At 42.2% G+C, this 21,499-nt stretch overlaps 1 protein-coding gene across 3 annotated transcripts in view; it reads right to left on the reverse strand.

Annotated features, from left to right (window-relative positions):
- wasf1 (WASP family member 1) overlaps positions 1–21,499 on the reverse strand; it is a 143,462-nt gene that overhangs the window by 49,339 nt on the left and 72,624 nt on the right. For all 3 annotated transcript variants that reach the window (XM_068019326.1, XM_068019319.1, XM_068019321.1), the window contains exon 2: positions 6,242–6,402. In XM_068019326.1, coding sequence (XP_067875427.1) covers positions 6,242–6,374 — 133 coding nt within the window. In that variant the 5' untranslated portion in view covers positions 6,375–6,402. The remainder of the gene's footprint in view (positions 1–6,241; positions 6,403–21,499) is intronic.

Genomic DNA, 21,499 nt, shown 5'->3' on the forward strand with positions numbered 1-21,499 from the left:
GTGGTCTGTCCAGTTTCATTCTTTTTTATTGACTTCGTAGCAGTTAGATACAACTGAGTGGCTTGCTGGGCCATTTCAGAGGGCATGTAAGAGTCAACCACATTGCTGTGGGTCTGGAGTCACATGTGGGCCAGACCAGGTAAGGCCAGATTTCCTTCCCTGAAGGACATTAGTGAACCAGATGGATTTTTACAACAATCGACAATGGTTTCATGGCTATCATTAGACTAGTTTTTAATTCCAGCTTTATTAATTGAATTCAAATTCCACCTTCTGCTGTGGTGCGATTCGAACCCATGTCCCAGAGATATACCCTGGGTCTCTGGGTTTCTAGTCCAGTGACAATACACTACGCCACCGCCTCCCCAAAATAGGGCATGCTCAAGAGGCCAGAACTAAAGGAGAGCAGATATCGCAGAGGGTTGTGGGGCTGGAAGAAATTATTGAGAGAGGGAGGGAAGAAGCCACGAAGGGATTTGAAAACAAGAACCAGAATTTTAAAATCAAGACGTTGCTTGACTGGGAACCAATGTAGATCAGCGAGCATAAGGGCGATAGGCGAACAGAACTTGGTGCGAGTTAAGGCACGGGCAGCAGGGTGGAAATTAGTCAATAAAAACTTGTTACTCAGAATTCATACAGTTTTACAGTACATTGTGGCCATGAGCTGTCCACTTAGTTCAATTTCTGTGTATTTCCCCCCCATACCCTTTGAAGCTTTTCTTTTTGAAATACTTGTTCATTTCACTTACAAAAGTTATTAAGGGTTAAAGGCCTGCTACCCGACTTCGGGTCGGATCGCTCCTCTGGGTCCGACTTTCGGGCTCGGGTCGGACATGCCCAAGAAGTCTTGCATTTTGCTCTGCTGGAGTTGAGAGTGTAAAAGTTGAAAAACTTACCTGAACTGGAGTCCGGGACGCCAAGGAGGGAAACTCTGAGGCTGCGCAGTGAGCGAATGAGCGTCTCAATGATGTCATCACGCTCATGCTACACCTTCCTTAATCCAAAGTGAGTGAGTGCACTATGGAATCAAGGTAGGTAATCATTCCAGTGGACACATCGGGTCGGGCTGGGCTCGGGTCAGGGGCGGGAAAAAGTGGAGGGACTCAGACTCGGGTCCAATGTGGTTCTGTCGGGTTCGGGTCGGGTTTTTATTTCCTGACCCGAGCAGGCCTTTATTAAGGATTCTGTTTCTACCACTGTTCTGGTAGTATATTCCAACCACAAAAAAAATGCTTGCATCTTTCGATGATCTTGAATTCATTCCCTTTAATTATCAACTGACCAAAAAAGGAAAGTTTTTCCTCAAGTTACCTCACTAAAACTTCTCAATTTTGAGCACTTCAATTAGATCTTCTGTTGGCCTTCTCTGTTCTAGTGGAAATAGCCAATTTCACTTTTTCTCATAATGAAAGTCCGTCATCTTAGTAAATCTCTCCAATGTTCTGCCCATTGTCTTAACCTTTCTACAGTAGGGCACTCAGATTGGACACATTATTCTAACTGTGCATTCACCAATGATTTGTATTGTTTTGCCTCTTCATTTTCATGGAGTCATAGAGTCATACAGCACAGAAACAGGCCCTTCGGCCCAATGCGTCTGCGCCAACCATCAAGCACCCATCCAATCTAATCCCATTTTCCCGCACTTGGCCCGCAGCCTTGTATGCTATGGCACTTCAAGTGCTCATCTAAATACTTCTTAAATGTTGCACCTTGGATCCAACAATTCTTTATCGGTACAACCTTATGAACTTGTCCTTTAAGATGTACCTGAAACCTATGTTGCTCTGCACTTATAGAATCATAGGCAGTTTAAGGTACAGAAAGAGGCCACTTGGCCCATTGTGTCTGTGCCGGCTGAAAAACGACCTACCTATTCTAATCCCACCTTCCAACATTTGGTCTGTAGCCCTGCAGATTATGGCACTTGAGGTGCATATCCAGACTCCTTTTGAAATGAGTTGAGGGTCTCTGCCTCAACTATCCTTTCAGGCAGTGAGCTCCAGACCCCCGTCACCCTCTGGGTGAAAAGGTTTTTCCTCATCTGCCCTCTAATTTTTCTACCAATCACTTTAAATCTATGCCCCCTAGTCACTGACCTCTCTGCTAAGGTGAAACAGCCTTTCACCTCCACTCTATCCAGGCCCCTCAACATTTTGTACATTTCAATCAGATCTCCCCTCAGCCTTCTCTGTTCCAAGGAGAACAACCCCAGCCTATCCAATCTTTCCTCAGAGCTGCATTTTTCCAGTCCTGGCAACATCTTTGTAAATCTCCTCTGTACCTTCTCTAGTGCAATTACATCCTTTCTGTAATGAGGTGACCGGAACTGCACACAGTACTCAAGTTGTGGCCTAACCAATGATTTATACAGTTCCAGCATAACCTCCCTGCTCTTATTTTTTTTTTTATATAGAGTTACAGCACTGAAACAGGCCCTTTGGCCCACCTAGTCTGTGCCGACCATCAACCACCCATTTATACTAATCCTACACTAATCCCATATTCCTACCACATCCCCACCTGTCCCTATATTTCCCTACCACCTACCTATACGAGGGGCAATTTATAATGGCCAATTTACCTATCAACCTGCAAGTCTTTGGCATGTGGGAGGAAACCGGAGCACCCGGAGGAAACCCACGCAGACACAGGGAGAACTTGCAAACTCCACACAGGCAGTACCCAGAATTGAACCCGGGTCGCCGGAGCTGTGAGGCTGCGGTGCTAACCACTGCGCCACTGTGCCGCCCTTATATTCTGTACCTCGGCTAATAAAGGAAAGCATTCCATATGTGTTCTTAACCACCTTATTGACCTGTCCTGCTACCTTCAGGGATCTGTAGACATTCACTCCAAGGTTCCTCACTTCCTCTACACTTCTCAGTATTTTTCCTTTAATCGTGTATTCCTTTGCCCTGTTTGACCTCCCCAAATGCATCACCTCACACTTCTCCAGGTTGAATTTCATTTGCCACTTTTCTGCCCATCTGACCAGACCATCAATATTTTCCTGCAGCCTACAGCTATCCTCCTTGCTATCTACCAGACGGCCAAACTTTGTGTCTGCAAACTTCTTGATCATGCCCCCTACATTTACTTCCAAATCATTTATACCACAAAAAGCACGCGATCTAGTACGGAGCCCTGTGGAACGCCACTGGAAGCAGTCCTCCAGTCGCAAAAACACCCGTCAACAATTACCGTTTGTTTCCTGCCATTGAGCCAATTTTGTATCCACCTTGCTGCATTTCCCTGGATCCCATGGGATTTTTTTTTTTTTAAAACTAGTCTGCCGTGTGGGACCTTGTCAAAAGCCTTGCTAAAATCCATGCAGACCACATCACCTGCACTACCCTCATCTATCTTCCTTGTTATTTCTTCAAAAAATTCGATCAAGTTGGTCAAACAAGATCTTCCCTTAACAAATCCATGCTGACTATCCTTGATTAACCTGTGCCTTTTTAACTGACAGTTTATCCTGTCTCTCTATTCCTTTTAAAGGTTTACCATTTGAAATATATTCCTTCTCCTTATCCTCCCTTTAAAAATGTTTTATCATTTATCCACTTAAAATTTCCTTCACCTCGTCAGTCTACTAACCCGTCTATGTCCCCGCGAAGTTTCTTACAATGCTCTTCACAGTTGCTGGTCATCATTGCTTACATCCCTCCATTCAAAAGCATCCAATATTCGCTACTCTATTTTCTATTCTTTACCCAACTTCTAACCTTATATTTCTCATGATTCAGTATATTCATTCATTTAAATGGGAGGTGTTGCAGAGTAGTGGGATGAACTTATGATTGGTACAGCTAAGTTTGGCAGAATAAAGCAAATAAGCACTGGGGCTATAGTTCTTCATGTTGGCATTGAGTGAGGGTGTGTTGGGAGTGAAAGGAAGCAGAGAAGCAGTGGAAGAAATAGATAGAAATGGGTCTATTTTAACTTACAATCAAGGTTCAGTGGGCAGAAATCCAAGGCAAATAGGAAACTGCCCAAGTGCAATGCACAGGAGATTTTAATCCTGGAACCTAATCAGCATATTTTAAAAAAGACCCTTGTGCCTTCCGGTGAACGTCCCTCATACCTGCTCAAAAAAACAGGTTAAGATTGCAACGCATGGGAACGCACCGAGATTAGTGTGGCTTAAGTTGCACCGGCCATTTTAACTGCCAGCCCGCTCTGCTTCCAGCCAGTTAAAAATTAGCCCCAAAGTTTCTATTGGTTTTCTCTCATGCACCTTCTGGCAGCAAACCAAGAGTAGCAGCAATGGTGGCGAAACTGTTCCAAGCTTCCGCAAGAGCTAGATTGACCCGAAGGAGTAGAAAATCAAATGAAGGAACAAAATGATAAAAGGAGTGGAGAGGAAAAGTTTGTCTCCACAAAAGTATTCTTTTTTTAAATGCAAAAAATGAGTCCATTTAGACTTCAGATTTTGTTCCTATATACTGTCATGCTAGGCCCCACCTGCCAAGAATGAAGCACATCAGCTGCTTGCTCCTGGACTGAAGATCTCTTCTGTCTGCTCCCATCTCTTTCTCACAAGCCTCTGAATCCACTGAAAACACATGAACCCCAAGAGAGAAAAGTCTCCTACAGCGAACAAGGTTTAAGAAGAATACTGGGCCCCAACGAAAAGAAAGACTACTTACAATCAAGGACTCTACAGATGTTGCTTTAAACTTTTCTATTTTATTTTTCTTCTGCTCTTTTCTGTCTCTATTTGCATGTGGGTATCGCGTATGCATGCTAATCTGGGGCACATCGTGTAAACGTAGGCATTAACCAAATTAGAGTTTAAGTTAAATAGATTTCAACTTTTCTTCTTTAAACCTAAAAAAGCCTGTTTGTGCTGGTTTATTTGCCTTATAATTGGAATCGTGGGAGTCAGTTGCCAGCGTTCGCCAGAGCTGGCGGGCAGCCATAAAGACAGGGCTAAAATGTGGCGAGTCGAAGAGACTTAGTAGTTGGCAGGAAAAAAGACAGAGGCGCAAGGGGAGAGCCAACTGTGCAACAGCCCCGACAAACAAATTTCTCTGCAGCACCTGTGGAAGAGCCTGTCACTCTAGAATTGGCCTTTATAGCCACTCCAGGCGCTGCTTCACAAACCACTGACCACCTCCAGGCGCGTATCCATTGTCTCTCGAGATAAGGAGGCCCAAAAGAAAAGAAATTGGAAAGCAGTGAACAAGGGGGAGCTAAAAACACAGGGTGTTTAAAAATTAAACCCTGTTACAATAAGACCAGATGAAGGCTGAGAGGGACCCCTAGACGCAACAATACAGTATGCAGCCAGTTTCAGGTCAGGCATGCTCAGTCAACTACATACAGAGGGAGAAATTCTGATGTGTAACTTCCTTTGTACATTTTTGTACAAGTGGTTAGTAAGAAACGAGCACATAAATGCATTCTAAATATATCAAATGGAGTAAGAAGAAAATCTCCACTGAACAGAAACTTGCTATTCGATGGTTCAGGCAATAGAAAGCACCACAATAGGCATACTGGCAGTAGATTTTTGCAGAGGGCAAATCACAAATCACTTAATAGGAATTGACTAGATTAATGCAGGAGAATACTGTGCCTTTACAATGTAATTTGTTATATCAAGAAGGGGGAAAAAAATTATAGATTGGCTTCAGTTGGTGACCTATTTGCTGAGAATGAATCATATAAAATGAGTGTCAGCGGAGGACTGTGACAGAGGTATTGGTCCAATAGGAATGTGAATAATTTGCACTGAGGTTAGTCTAAGCCCACTTACCTGGATTGACAGCTGGTAGGCATCCTTTAATAAGCACTGAGCAACTGTGCATTAACCTTTTGTTAATGCATGAGCTATTTAAAATGTCATGCACGCCATTGTATTTTAAGGTAATAGTCATGTATAATTTTTTCAACTGCAGCCATAAAACTAAAAGATAGAAGTTATGTAATTATTTTGATCTTTAAAAAAAAAGAAACATGGTAGTATCCAAAAGAATGAAAACCTTCCAATTTAAAAAAAAAAGCACTGCTCTTTTAAAAATATGAAAAATTAATTTCAAAGTTAGACAATATACTACATAGCTAATTTCTATGTCATCTACACCGTGTGCTTAATGTTAACAATAATTTGTTTCCATGTCATGGCGTAAGTGTTATAATAAAATGTTTTAGCTTATGCACACGATTTACTGTCGCAATGTCAAACATTATGGGAAAATGCATTCAAAGTAAAATGCAGGTTACTTACTAAGGCTGCTCAGCTGTCGGATTACATTTGCTAAAGAAATGTTAGTCACGCATTCCAGTTCATTCCGGATACTTCCTGGCAGTACTGTATGGCACAAATATCTGGGCTCTATGTTCCTTTTCACTAATGGCATTCTGAATTAAAGTTAAAGAGCAAGAAACCTGGGATAGAGAAAAAATATATATTTGTTTAGGAGTCGATAGAATCAACTTTATACGTAAATATACATGTTACACTTAAGGAAACTTTTTGGGACCTCAACCCAATTACTTTCATTTTCACAAAAACATGATTTCTCCAGGGAGGCGCAGACAGGAAGAAAGAGTATGAGGACACCAAAACCAGAGCATAGTTGCTTTTAACCCCAGAAGGGCAAAGTAATTTTTGAATATTAAAAAAGTTAAAGCAGCATTATAATAATTAAGTGCATGAATAGTTAAATAAATAGATGACGTTACCACCAGGGTTTAGGTCCCTTTAATAAAAGGGGCAACATAGTGAAACCAAGATTTCATTAATGCGGATAGTGGTGGAAGAATTTTCCAGTAAGATTAAAAAGGCAAAAAATTCTACTTTGGATGTATTTGATTTCCTTAGAACATATCAAATAATTGTTGCTGGCAATAACACTTAGGAGGTCATTTCAATCTAACTCTCTGTGCGGGAAACCCACAGGATTGAATGGAATGCTGGCTTTATATCTTGTCCAATATTCCTCTCCTTTACAGACAGTAAAATGATTTGGAATGTAATAAGCCAGTGTTGCACCTGATCACATCAGGTGGGTTAGGTAAAATTACCCCCTTAGAGACTGAATATTAAATCTAGTGCCTAAATTCTGTACAAGAAGTTGACAATCCTTTTAATTATCAGAATCCTGAATTAATTAGTCCCTTTTAAGGCAAATGCCTGACCAAAATAGAGACCTTTATAAATCTATTTAAACTAAACCTTTGAAGTAACTACAACATTTTACCTGATTACCCAGAGCTGAAAAATCCAATTAACCAACTACTTTATTTGACAGCTTGGGGGGGATTAATGTTTAGAGAAATGGGGGACTTTTTTCTCCTGCCCACAAGCATTCGCTTTTCTACTTCCTTTTTGGAACATAGGAAGATAGGAACAGGAGTAGGCCATTCAGCCCCTGGAGCCTGTCCCGCCATTCAATGAGATCATCGCAGCCTAACTCCATATCCCTTAATATTTATTTATTTACAGATACAGCACTGAAACAGTCCCTTCGGCCCACCGAGTCTGTGCCGACCATCAACCACCCATTTATACTAATTCTACATGAATCCCATATTCCTACCACATCCCAACCTTCCCTCAATTCTCCTACTACCTACCTATACTAGGGGCAATTTATAATGGCCAATTTACCTATCAACCTGCAAGTCTTTGGCTGTGGGAGGAAACCGAAGCACCCAGCGAAAACCCACGCAGTCACAGGGAGAACTTGCAAACTCCGCACAGGCAGTACCCAGAACAGAACCCGGGTCACTGGAGCTGTGAGGCTGCGGTGCTAACCACTGCGCCACTGTGCTGCCCCAATATCTTTGCTTAACAAAAATCTATCCATCTCAGATTTAAAATTAACAACTGTTCGAGCTTCAACTGCTGTTTGTGGGAGAGAGTTCCAAACCTCTACCACCCTTTGCGTGAAGAAGTGCTTCCTAACATCTCTCCTGAACGGTCTGGTCCTAATTTTTAGACTACGCCCCTTAGTTTTAGAGTCTCCAACCATTGGAAATAGCTTATCTTTATCTAGCCTGTCTTTTCCTGTTAATATCTTAAAGACTTTGATCAGATCACCCCTTAACCTTCTAAATTCTAGCAAAAACAGGCCTAATTTGTGTAATCTCTCCTTGTAACTTAACCCCTGTAGTCCAGGTATCATTCTTGTAAACCTACGTTGCACTCCCTCCAAGGTCAATATATCCTTCCTAAGGTGTGGTGCCCAGAACTGCTCACAGTACTCCAAGTGGGGTCTAACCAGGGTTTTGTACAGCTGCAGCATAACCTCTGTGTCTTTATACTCCAATCCTCTAAATATAAAGGCTAGCATTCCATTAGCCTTTTTGATTATTTTCTGCACTTGCTCGTGGCATTTTAAGGATCTATGCACCTGAACCAAGTCTCTTTGGACATCCACTGTACTTAACCTATTCCCATTTAGAAAGTACCCTGCTCTATCCTTTTTTGGTCCAAAATGGATAATCTCACACTTGCCTGCATAGAAATCCATCTGCCACAGTTTTGCCCACTCACCTAGTCTGTCAATATCTCTTTGCAATTTTAAGCTATCATCTGGACTGTCTACAATGCCGCCTAACTTTGCATCTGATCCCTCAATTCTATCGCTTAGGGTTTTGGATCATCATACTAACAGTAATTTTTAAATATTTCTCATCAGCATTATATTTGGATGATCTCTGCCATGTTTCTTATTGTATTGTTTACTAACAAGTTGTGGATGTGCTTTCTCCAGCTTAACACTAGAATTTTGGCTCTGAATCCTGACTCGCACCAAGTGCCTGGCCTGGCCAGCGACGCCCACATCCCATGAATTAATTTTTAAAAAGGCCTGTTGACTCATCACCAATGCTCCCTTTAAAATTTGTTGCTTCGCTTTGTTTTTTCAATGTGCAGTACCATTAAATTTTTTGCAGCCGCGCTCACACTGTATTTAACTTGAAACAAAGTCTACTCGTTCCTTACAGTCTGCTGTGTAGCTGTGCACGTGCACTGCTTAGCCGCAACATCGCCCATCACTCCTGCGCTCAATGACCGACATTGGCTCCCAGTCCAGTAATGTCACAAAATAAAAATGCTTATCCTTGTGTTCAAATTTCTCCATGGTCTCATCCATCCCTAACTCCGTAACCTCCTCCAGCCCAGAACCTTCTGGAAACTCGGCATTCCTCCAATTCTGGCCTCTTGTGCATCCCCGATTTCCTTCACTGCCCAATTGGTAGATGTGCCTTCAGCTTCCTAGGCCCCTAAATTCTGGAATTCCCTCCTTAAACACCTCTGCCTCTCTCTCCTCCTTAAAACCTACCTCTTTAACCAAGTTATTGGTAACCTGTCCAATTATCTCATGTGACTCATAGCCAATGTTGTTCCTTTGTTTAAGAAGGGTGGTAAGGATAATCCAGGAAATTATAGGCTGGTGAGCCTTATGTCAGTGGTAGGGAAACTATTAGAGAGGATTCTTCGGGACAGGATTTACTCCCATTTGGAAACAAACGAACTTATTAGCGAGCGACAGCATGGTTTTGTGAAGGGGAGGTCGTGTCTTACTAATTTGATTGAGTTTTTTGAGGAAGTGACGAAGATGATTGATGAGGGAAGGGCGGTGGATGTTGTCTATATGGACTTTAGTAAAGCCTTTGACAAGGTCCCGCATGGCAGACTGGTGCAAAAGGTGAAGTCACACAGGATCAGAGGTGAGCTGGCAAGATGGATACAGAACTGGCTCAGTCACAGAAGACAGAGGGTAACAGTGGATGGGTGTTTTTCTGAATGGAGGGATGTGACTAGTGGTGTTCCGCAGGGATCAGTGCTGAGACCTTTGCTCTTTGTAGTACATATAAATGATTTGGAGGAAAATGTAACTGGTCTGATTAGTAAGTTTGCGGATGACACAAAGGTTGGTGGAGTTGCGGATAACGATGAGGATTGTCAGAGGATACAGCAGGATATAGATCAGTTGGAGACTTGGGCAGAGAAATGGCAGATGGAGTTTAATCCGGACAAATGTGAGGTAATGCATTTTGGAAGGTCTAATGCAGGTGGGAGGTACACAGTAAATGGCAGAACCCTTAGGAGTATTGACAGGAGCATTGACAGATCTGGGCGTACAGGTCCACAGGTCACTGAAAGTGGCAACGCAGGTGGATAAGGTAGTCAAGAAGGCATACAGTATGCTTGCCTTCATCGGTCGGGGCATAGAGTATAAAAATTAGCAAGTCATGCTGCAGCTGTACAGAACCTTAGACCACACTTAGAATATTGCGTGCAATTCTGGTCGCCACACTACCAGAAGGACGTGGAGGCTTTGGAGAGGGTACAGAGGAGGTTTACCAGGATGTTGCCTTGTCTGGAGGGCATTAGCTATGAGGAGAGGTTGGAAAAACTCGGATTGTTTTCACTGGAACGACGGAGGTGGAGGGGCGACATGATAGAGGTTTACAAAGTTATGAGCGACATGGACAGAGTGGATAGTCAGAAGCTTTTTCCCAGGGTGGAAGAGTCAGTTACTAGGGGACATAGGTTTAAGGTGCGAGGGGCAAAGTTTAGAGGGGATGTACGAGGCAAGTTTTTTTACACAGAGGGTGGTGAGTGCCTGGAACTTGCTGCCAGGGGAGGTGGTGGAAGCAGATACCATAGCGACGTTTAAGAGACATCTTGACAAATATATGAATAGGAAGGGAATAGAGGGATATGGGCCCCGGAAGTGCAGAAGGTTTTAGTTTAGGCAGGCATCAAGATCAGCGCAGGCTTGGAGGGCCGAATGGACTGTTCCTGTGCTGTACTGTTCTTTGTTCTTTGACTCCATGTAAAATTTTGACTGGCAAAGCTCTTATGAAGTGCCTTAGGATGCTTTAGCTCAAAAGGGGCTATATAAATGCAAGTTGTTGTAGTTGCTTGTTCAGGCTGAAAACTGCAGTGCACAACCTCTGTGTTGCTGTTGATCGGGAGCTGGGCTCATAATCAAAACAAAAAATTTCCACTTCAAACATTCCTTTCTCAGTTTCTATTTCACCTCATTCTTGTGTCACCTCTAAGCTGATTTCTCCAATGCTCTCAATAGCCTTCCTATCTTTTGCTCTGCATAAAATCCAATCCATTGAAAATTCTACTGCCAACATATCTCAATGCACCAATTTCAAAATCCTTAGCCCCATTTATAAATTCTTTATTGACCTCATGAAATTCTACCTCCTCAATTACCTCTACTCCAATTCCTGCTTAATGCACTGCCTGTGCCCTGTGCTTCACTAAATCCTTCCTATATCTCATTAAAGATTTTCCCTCTTTCAAAAGTTTCCTCAAAATCCATTTATAAGCTTGCCTTTCCTCATTTCCTATACCTTCTGATTTCTCCTGATTAACTTTGGTTTGTCACCACCACGTCCCACCCAACAGCAACCCCCACCACCACATTTGTTGTGCCATTGATGGCTGAAAAAATATTCTTCATTAGTATCTATGGTTGCTAGATGTTTTCAGATATAAATATAAATGTGAATTTAGGAATTGAGGAAACAAAATCAAAATTTGCTGAAGACACTGAATTGAGTATGGGAAATTGCGAAAGATTGAAGGAGAATAAAATTCTAGATGGCAGTAGCAGTTGTGGGGGTGGGGGGGGGTGGGTGGGGGCAGGGAAGTACTAAGAGTAAGAATAGGAAAATAAAATACACCTCAAATAGCAAGATTTTATGTAGAGGGAAGGAAGCAGCAACACCTGGCAGTGTAGATACACAAAGATGGCAGTACAAGTAGATCAGGTAACTAAACAAAAAAGGCAAACACGATCTTCAATTATATATTTTGATGCATAGAATACAAAAGCAAAGAGGTGATGTTGAACTTGTACAAGACCTCAGTTAGCCTATAGTTGGAATACCATGCCCTTGAAAATACAGCAACGCACATCCTAGTATGCCTAAGATGCACATGCCTGGAATCTCCATTGCTGATCCTGGTCATAGTGTCAGAGCCATTACAGCACAAAAGCAGGCCATTCGGGCCATCAAGTCCATGCCGGCTCTCTGTAAAGCAATCCAGTCAGTCTCATTCCCCCATCGCCCTGCATATTTATTTCTCTCAAGCACCCATCCAATTTCCTTTTGAAATCATTGATCGTCTCAGTTTTCACCACCTTCGTAGGCAGCAAGTTCCAGGTCATTACCACTTGCTGCACAAAAAAAATTCTTCCTTACATTCCCCCCTGCTCTACATCTCTTGCCCAAAACATCAAATGTATCCCCCAGTCCTTGTACCATCAGCTAATGGGAACAGTTTTTCTTTGTCTACCTTATCTAAACCTATCATAATCTTGTACACCTCTATCAAATCTCTCAATTGCCTTTGCTCTAAGGAGAATAACCCCAGCTGCTCCAACCTAACCTTGTAGCTAAATTCTCTCGTCACTGGAATCATTCTGGCAAATTTCCTCTGCACCCTCTCAAGGACCATCACATCTTTCCTAAAGTGTGGTGACCAGAACTGGATGCAATACTCTAGCTGTGGCCTAACCAGAATTTTATAAAAAGGTTCAACATATCCTCCCTGCTTTTGTACTAAATACCTCTATTAATGAAGCCCAAGATTCCATATGCTTTGCGAATACCTCTCTCAATATGTCCTGCCAACTTCAAAGATCTATGCACATGAATCCGCAGGTTCCTCTGTCCCAGCACACTCTTTAAAACTGTGCCATTAAGTCTACATTGCCTTTCCCTATCCCTTCTGCCAAAATGCATCACCTCACACTTCTCTGTATTAAATTCCACCTGCCACTTGTCTGCCCATTCTGCTAGCCTATGTCTTGTTGTAGTTGATTGGCATTTCATTGTTTGCCACACCTCCATGTTTGGTACCAGCAAATTTTGAAATCTTACTCTGTTTTCCAATATCCAAGTCATTTATATATAGCAAAAAAGCAATGGTCCCAGCTCTGACCCTTGAGGAACCCCACTATCTACAATCCTCCAGTCTGAAAACAAACTATTTACCACGACTCGCTGTTTTCTGTCCTTAAGCCAAATTTTATCCAAGCTGAGACTGACCCTCCTATTCCATAAGCCTTAATCTCAGCCTTTTTTGTGGTACTTTGTCAGACGCTTTCTTACAACCCTTATAGAGGACATCCATTGCTTTCCCTTCATCAACCTTCTCTGTTGCTTCATCAAACAATTCAGTGAGACTGGTCAGGCACAATATGCCTTTTACAAATTCGTGCTGTCTAACCTTAATTAACTCAAACCTCTCCAAGTGCCTGCTGACTTTTTTCCCCCTGATTATTGTTTCTAAAACTTTACCCATCACTGATGTTAAACTGACTTCAAGGTACTAGGAATGTCCTTACACCCTTTCTTGAATAAAGGTGTCACATTTGCCACACTCTAATCCTCTGCGCCTCTACCATATCTAGGGAAGATTGGAAGATTATGGCAAACCCTTCCACTATCTCCACTCACACTTCTTTCGCAACCTGGGATGCAAGCCATCTGGACCACGCGATTTATCCACTCTGAGCATATCCAGCCTTTCCAATACATCCTACCCATCAATTTTCACCCATCCATTACCTCTACCATCTCCGCTTCCGCTGATATTTTGTCAGCTTCCTCTTAGTAGTCTTATTTTCATCTTCATTTCCCCTCTCAATTTATTGCATTTGGCCTGGTTCTTGCTTGAAGAATTCACTTGATGTGCATCAATTCCCTCTTTTATATATCATCATCTCCATCACACTCGTCATCCAAGGAGCTCTGGCTTTGGTTCCCTTATCTTTTACCCTTGTTCGAATGTACTTAGCCTGTACTTGAAACATCTCCTCTTTAAAGATCACCCATTGTTCCATTACCATTTTTCCTGTCAATCTTTGCTTCTATTTCACCCTAACTAGATCCCGTCTCACCCCAAAGTTAGCCCTCTACCAATTTAGAAGTACTAGTTTAGATCATTCCTGCTCTTCTCCATGACTAATCTAAACCTTATGATACAATGATCACTTTTACCCAAGTGTTCCCCAACAGACACTTGGTCCACCTCATTCCCCAGCACCAGATCCAGCAATGCCTCCTTCCTAGTTGGACCAAGAACATACTGATCAAGGAAGTTCTCCTGAATACATTTCAGAAATTCCTCTCCCACCTTACTCTAACGATATCCCAATCGACATGTGGGTAATTAAAGTCCCACAATATCACCACTTGCACATCTCCATGATTTCCCTGTAGATTTGCTCCTCTCTCTCTCTCACTATTTGGAAGCCTATAGAATAACCCAGTTGTGTGATCATAGCCTTTTTGCTGCTCAACTCTAACCCAATGGATTCTGTCCTTGCCCCCTCTAGGACATCCCCTCTTTTCAACACTACAATGTCTTCCATAATCAGTACTGCCACCTCACACTTTTTTCCCTTCTATTTTTTTCTGAACACTTTATACTCTTGTATATTAAGTGTCCAGTCCTCACCGTTTTTAAGCCATGTTTCCATTATTGCCACTACATCATATTCCCACATGGCCATTTATGCTTGTAGCTCACCAACCCAATTCACCACACTGTGTGTTTATGTAGATGCATTGTAAACCTGTCTTTGTATTCCTTGTAGTCCTGGATACTAATGACATCAAGGGATATGGGGATAGCGTGGGAAAGTGGCATACTTGAGGTAGATGATCAGCCATGATCCAACTGAATGACAAAACAGGCTCTACAACCTGAATGGTCTACTCCTGCTCCTATGTTCTTAGTCTGCTCCTATCTAATATGGCATTACTTCCTACTCTAGAACTAGCCAACACTCTCACTACTTGATGCATCTTAATTCCTCTTTTTTACTTCTATATGCTGGTGTCCATCCCACTGCCAATTTAGTTTAAACGCCAACACCCCCCCAACTGGTAAAACTCCCTGTGAAAACATTGGTCCAAATCCTATTGAGGTGCAACCTGTCCCTTTTGAATAGGTGCTCCTGCCCCAGAACTGCTCCCAATGCCCCAAGTATCTGAAGTCCTCCCTCCTGCACCATGCGTTGATCTTCCCTATCTTCCATTTTGAATTTTTCATTCAGTTTGAGGGGGAGAAGAATGGGTCCAAGACTAGTATTTTAAACTTAAAGAAGTTTATGAGGGCATGAACGCAGAGCTAGCTAAAGAGAACTGGCAAATTAGGTTAAGGGATAGGTCAATAGAGATGCAGTGGCAGACATTTAAGGGGATGTTTCAGAATACACAGAAGATACATTCCAACGAGAAATAAAAATTCAGTGGGAGGACCCACCATCTGTGGTCAACTAAAAAAGCTAATGATAGTATCTTCTTCTTTGGCCTCCTTATCTCGAGAGACAATGGATAAGCGCCTGGAGGTGGTCAGTGGTTTGTGAAGCAGCGCCTGGAGTGGCTATAAAGGCCAATTCTAGAGTGACAGGCTCAAACTTAAAGAAAAAAGCATATAATTGCATAAAGATGGGTGGCAGCTCAGCAGATTGGACAGAATAGAAAAAACAGCAAAGAATGACTAAAAGATTGATGAGGGAAAAATTAGACTAAGAGGGAAAGCTAGCTAGAAATATAAAAACAGTTTACATAGATATTTAAGAAAGAAAAGAGTTAACAAAGTGAGCATTGATTGGTCCTAGAAAGTGAGTGTTTGGGGAATTAATAAGTAAAAATAAGAAGATGGCAGATAAATTGAATAGGTATTTTGCAACGGTCTTCACTATAGAGGATATGGGTAACATCCCAGAAATAGCTGTAAATCAGGAGATGGAAGGGAGGCAGGAACCCAAGAAAATTACAATCACCAGGGAAATGGTTCTGAACGAATTGTTGGAGCTGTGGGCTGACAAGTCCCCGGGTCCTGATGGACTGCATCCTAGCGTTCTAAAAGAAGTGGCTAGTGAGATAGTTGATGCATTGGTTTTAATTTTCCAAAATTTCCTAGATTCGGGGATGGTTCCATTGGTTTGGAAAATGGTAAATGTAACTCCTTTATTCAAAAAGTTGAAGGAAGGATGTAAGTGCGTTGGAAGTAGTTCAGAGAAGGTTTACTAGACTAATACCTGGAATGGGCAGGTTGTCTTATGAGGAAAGGGTGGACAGGCTAGGCTTGTATCCGCTGCAGTTTAGAAGAGTAAGAGGCGACTTGATTGAAACATGTAAGATCCTGAGGGGTCTTGACAGGGTGGATGTGGGAAGGATGCTTCCCCTTGGGGGAGAATTTAGAACTAGGGATCACCCATTTAAGAACGAGATGAGAATTTCTTTCTCTCAGCGGGTTGAGAGTCTTTGGAACTCTCTTCCTCAAAAGGCAGTGGAAGCAGAGTCTTTAAATATTTTTAAGGCAGAGGTAGACAAAGGGTGAAAGGTTATCGGGGGTAGGCGGGAATGTGGAGTCGAGGTTTCAATCCGATCTTACTGAACGGTGGAGCAGGCTCGAGGGACCTACTCCTGCTCCTAATTCGTATGTTCCTATTTCTACGCTCGCTATCACGTGGCACTGGGAGTAATCCAGAGATTACTACCTCTGAGGTTCTACTTTTTAAAACTTACTTCCTAATTCCTGAAAATCTGACCATAGGACCTCAATACCTCCTCTCTTTGTCATTGGTACTCCGACATACAACTTTTGGCTCACTCCTTTCCCCTTGCAGCATATTCTGCACCCTTTCCATGATATCATTTACCCTGGCACCAGGGAGGCAACATACCATTTGGAACTCACGACGACAGTTACAGAAATGCCTGTTTGTCCCCCTAACTGTGGAATCTCCTATAACAATTGCATTTCTACTCTTTGCTACTCCCTCCTGTACAGTCCCTTGCCCATTGATGCCATGGTCTGAACGACACTCCCTGCAGTCTCCAAAGCGGAGTATGGGTTTGAGAGTAGCACACACCCCAAAGAGTCCTGCACTTCCTACTGTTCTGGATAGCCACCCATCGAACATCCCGAACCCTCACTGCATGTGGGGTGACTGCTCCAGGAAGCTCTCATCCTCCCTGATGCTCCGCAGTGACTCCAGCTGCACCTCACCTCTGAAATCCTGACCTCGAGCTCAAGCAGCTGCAACCACTTTCTACAAAAGTGGTTCCCCCAAGACAGTGCTCTGAAGTTCCCAAATGGTGCAGGAATTGCAAGCAACAGATCTTAGCTACCCATCCACGATCTAAGAAAAAAATCTTTATTTCCTCCCTTAATCTAATTAGTACCTTATATAAACTATTAATTTTAATACTTCTAGACCTGCTTTGTGCTAATACTGTGATTCATTCACTTACTGTTATACTTACCCTGACTGAAATGTTAATAATTATGCTAAGCTGTAAATTTAACACAGTATGTTATAGTTTCCTGGTCCTAGTTTAAACTACTGCCCTAATTTAGAGAGAGAAAAACCCTTAAAACTCACCAACCAATCACCAACCTGCTGTCCTCTGACATCACTTGATTTTTTGGAATACACCGTGGAAGGTCTGTAGTGCTCCCCTGTTGATTCATCAGCAACTGCTGCCTCCAATCCAGTCACTTCCTCCCCACTCTGATCTATCAGCCACTGCTGCTGCTTCCAATAGGTCCGCTCTTTCCCCCGCTCTGATCTAGCGACCACTGCCACCTCCAATCCAGTCCACTCTTCCCCACTCTGATTTATCAGCCACTGTTGCCTCCAATCAGGTTGGTGCTGCTCCCCGTTCTAACTTAATCAATCTCCACTGCTACTGCCACTGATGGCTGTCCCAGAATGGCTTACGTTTAGAGGGGAGCCTGGGCAATCCCCAGCAACAACTTACAAATTCTCCAATTGGCCCACTTGTAAAACAAATTTATCCTGTCTGGTCATCTAGATGGCAGTCTCTGGATTGGGCTCCAGGTGTATCCCATTGATGGTCAAAAGCACTAATGCCTGGTTTGACCAGGTACACCTTCAATGATGCTAAAACAGATCATACGGGGACTGGAAAAGCAGGAACTCTCGCTGTTGATGGATCCTGTGAAAGTTAAAGCAGGGTGTAAATGGGTGGTTGTTGGTCGGCACAGACTCGGTGGACTGAAGGGCCTGTTTCAGTGCTGTATCTCTAAATAAATAAAATAAATCTACCTAAAGGACCACAGTTTCTGGGTATTCAGTTATAGATAGAAAAAAAACACAACTGGGATGTTACCACAGCAATTAAAAATTTAATAAGTTAATGAGAAATTTAAGGGACAGGAAGTTAGAAAAAATTCTTTACAGGAGGGATGATTATAATGTGGAATTTCTTTGCACAAATTCTTATGGAGAGTTGCTTGAAAAAAGGATTGAAGTAGTATGGAGAGCAAGGAGCAGAGTGGAATTAGACAAGGTAACTTGTAGGGATAAACAATGGAAGACTTAATGAGCCAAATAGCTTGTTTTGTGTTGTAACATTTTATGACTATGTAACTCTTCTCCACTAAGACCATCTTCTCATCTATACTTAAAATAAGTGCACTTTATTTCTTTTGAGGATTAATTTTCTTTGGTGAAAATTCAAGTAATGGGCCATAAGTGGGTAAAAGTATTAACTACTTAAGAAACATACATGGGAATCAAAAAGCATCATTCCAAAACTGTGATTCTGTTAATGAAAACCAGGGGAGAAATGATTTCTTCTATGTACCATTATTTTCAATGGCTGCAACAAAAATTGAAAATCGCATGTTGAGATTCCCAAGCAGTAGATTTTTTTTTGAAGGGCGAGAAAGGGAAAACAAAGAGAAATACATTCATGCACTCTTCTACAAGTATTCTTTAAAATATGGTGAAATGGGCTTTACGACCAAACAACAGTCATTTACCAATTACAAATGCTTAGAAGAAACCCACAAAAATTAGATCACTAAGCTAGAAAATACCAATTTGAATAATCCACCCATCAACCAGTCATCAGAGGAATTCGGTGTCTGAACAAACATATAGGAAGAGGAAGGGTGTAAATTACTGATCGAATGAATCTTAACTTATTTCTTAAATTGTTGAATACATCATACAAAGGTTTTCCCAATCAGGCGAGGTAATACTGCAAATTACAAGCAGCTTACAATTTCCAATTTTGCAAAACAAAAAATGTCAATACCTTCTCACAGGGAGGATTTTTAACAAAGTACTAAACATTTTTTGGGAAGGAGCACTTCAGATTGGTGATACTCCTACCTAAAAGGACTGGCATGGTTGAATTCAGATGGAACAAGACAAATAGCAACATTACCACGAAATATTAGTATTTTATAAATCAAAAATCAATTGATAAACTAGGGATTAAAAAAATCAGGTCAATTTACTGGAATTGGTTAACAATCCACAGATTCTGGTTCACATTTAAATCGATTTAGCTAAGAAATAACTCATTAAAATTAGTTAGCAACCAATATTATTTGGTTCTGATTGGCCCTGCTCTTCCTCTTACTACTGCCAAGTAGACCCCCACTTGCCAAGAATGAGGCATATTAATTTTGTCATACGAACATCGATTTTAAACTGTTGCTGGAGTGAAGAAATTACTTGTTTGAAGATCACCAGACACATAGCTGGAAATACATTTGCATACTAAGAGACACTGCATGTGGAGACAAAGGGCTATTCCATGCTCTAATTAACCCAAATGGATTTTGTTCACCAGACATCGAAGGTGTCAGGAAGCGCATTCCAGGCTCTGCCAAGATGATACAATTCACAGAGCCAGGACTGGTTAAACCAGCTGGTCACATGACTAACTGGCTGGTCTAGGTTTTTTTGAACTAGCCACAAGACGGTTTGAATTCAGAAGGCAGCGTGCAACTGAAGCTGAAACAAGCAAGTCTTTCGCCTGGCTGTCTCTCTCTCTCGTTTTCTCCCAAGCCACCACACCCGCAGAAGACATGTAAACCTCAAGAGAGAAAAGACTCCTACATCAGAACAAGTTGAAACATGAACTGGGCCCCAACAAATTGCAAGACTTACCAGCAACCAAAGACTCCATATTGAACTTAAAGGACTGTAACTACCAGATAGTGCCTCAAACATTTCCCCTTTATTCCTTCTACTTTTTTCCGTCTCTATCTGCATGTGTGTTTATCGCGTATGCGTGGTGGCGTCGCATATTCGTAGTCATTAACCGGATTGGTGTTTACGATTAATAAACTTCTACCTTTCTTGTTTAAATCTAAGGAAACCTGTTAGATTTCTTTGTCTTACAACTGGAGCAGTGAACAAGGGATTCACTAACGGAGAGCTAAAAAAAAAAACACGGTGTTTTAAAATTTAACCCTGCTATGGTTAAACCAGGCAAAGGTTGAGACCCTGGACACTTTTCTCACCTGGTTGTAACACCACGCTTTTATTATTTTATGTACCTATAGCAGACTTTTGGATTCCTTTTCACATTGGCTGCCAGTCTCCTCTCATACTCTCTCTTTGCCTCTCATTTCCTTCTTCACTTCACCTCCAAACTTTTTATATTCAGCCTGGTTCTCACTTGTATTATCAACCTGACATCCGTTATAGATACCCTTGTTCTGCTTCATCTTAATCTCTATCTCTCTCATCATCCAGGAAGCTCTGGTTTTAGAACCATCGAAAACGTAGAACTATAGAAAAATTACAGCAAAGATGGAGGCTATTCAGCCCATCGTGTCTGCGCCAGCCGAAAAAACTAGCTGCCCTATCTAATCCCACCTTCCAGCACCTGGTCCGTAGCCTTGCAGGTTATAGCACTTCAAGTGCATGTCCAGGTACCTTTTAAATGAGTTGAGGGTTTCTGCCTGCACCACTGTTCCTGGCAGTGAATTCCAGACACCCACCATCCTCTGGATGGAAAAGTTTTTCCTCATGTTCCCTCGAATCCTACCTTAAATCTGTGCCCCCTGATAATTGACCTCTCCGTTAGGGGAAACAGGTCCTTTCTGTCTACTCTATCTAGGCCCCTCAAAATCTCGTACACCTCAGTTGAGTCACCCCTCAGCCTCCTCTGTTCTAAGGAAGAAAACCCTAGCCGATCCAATCTTTCCTCATAGCTGCAACTTTCAAGCCCTGGCAACATTCTTGTAAATCTCCTCTGTACTCTCTCCAGAGCAATTATGCCCTTCCTGTAACGTGGTGACCAGAACTGCAGCTGTGGCCTAACCAGCATTTTATCCCTGCTTTTGTATTCTATACCTTGGCCAATAAAGAAAAGCATTCCATATGCCTTCTTCACCACTCTATCTACCTGTCCTGCCACCTCCAGGGAGCTGTGGACATGCACTCCAAGGTGTCTCACTTCTTCTACTCCTCTCAATATCCTCCCGTTTATTGTGTAGACCCTCGCTTTGTTTGTCCTCCCCAAATACATTACCTCACACTTCTGATTGGCCGAACTTTCCCCCATCATGCGAACTAGTGGAAAAGATACAGAGGAGCAGATTTGCAGGGAAATTACAAAGAGGTGCAAAAACTGTAGACTAGTGATAATGGAGGACTTTGTCATAATATAGGCTGGGATATAAATAGTGTAAAGGCAGAGGGCGCAAGAATTT

This window comes from Heterodontus francisci, chromosome 3 (assembly GCF_036365525.1).
Source record: "Heterodontus francisci isolate sHetFra1 chromosome 3, sHetFra1.hap1, whole genome shotgun sequence".
In the NCBI taxonomy this organism is placed as follows: Eukaryota; Metazoa; Chordata; class Chondrichthyes; order Heterodontiformes; family Heterodontidae; genus Heterodontus; species Heterodontus francisci.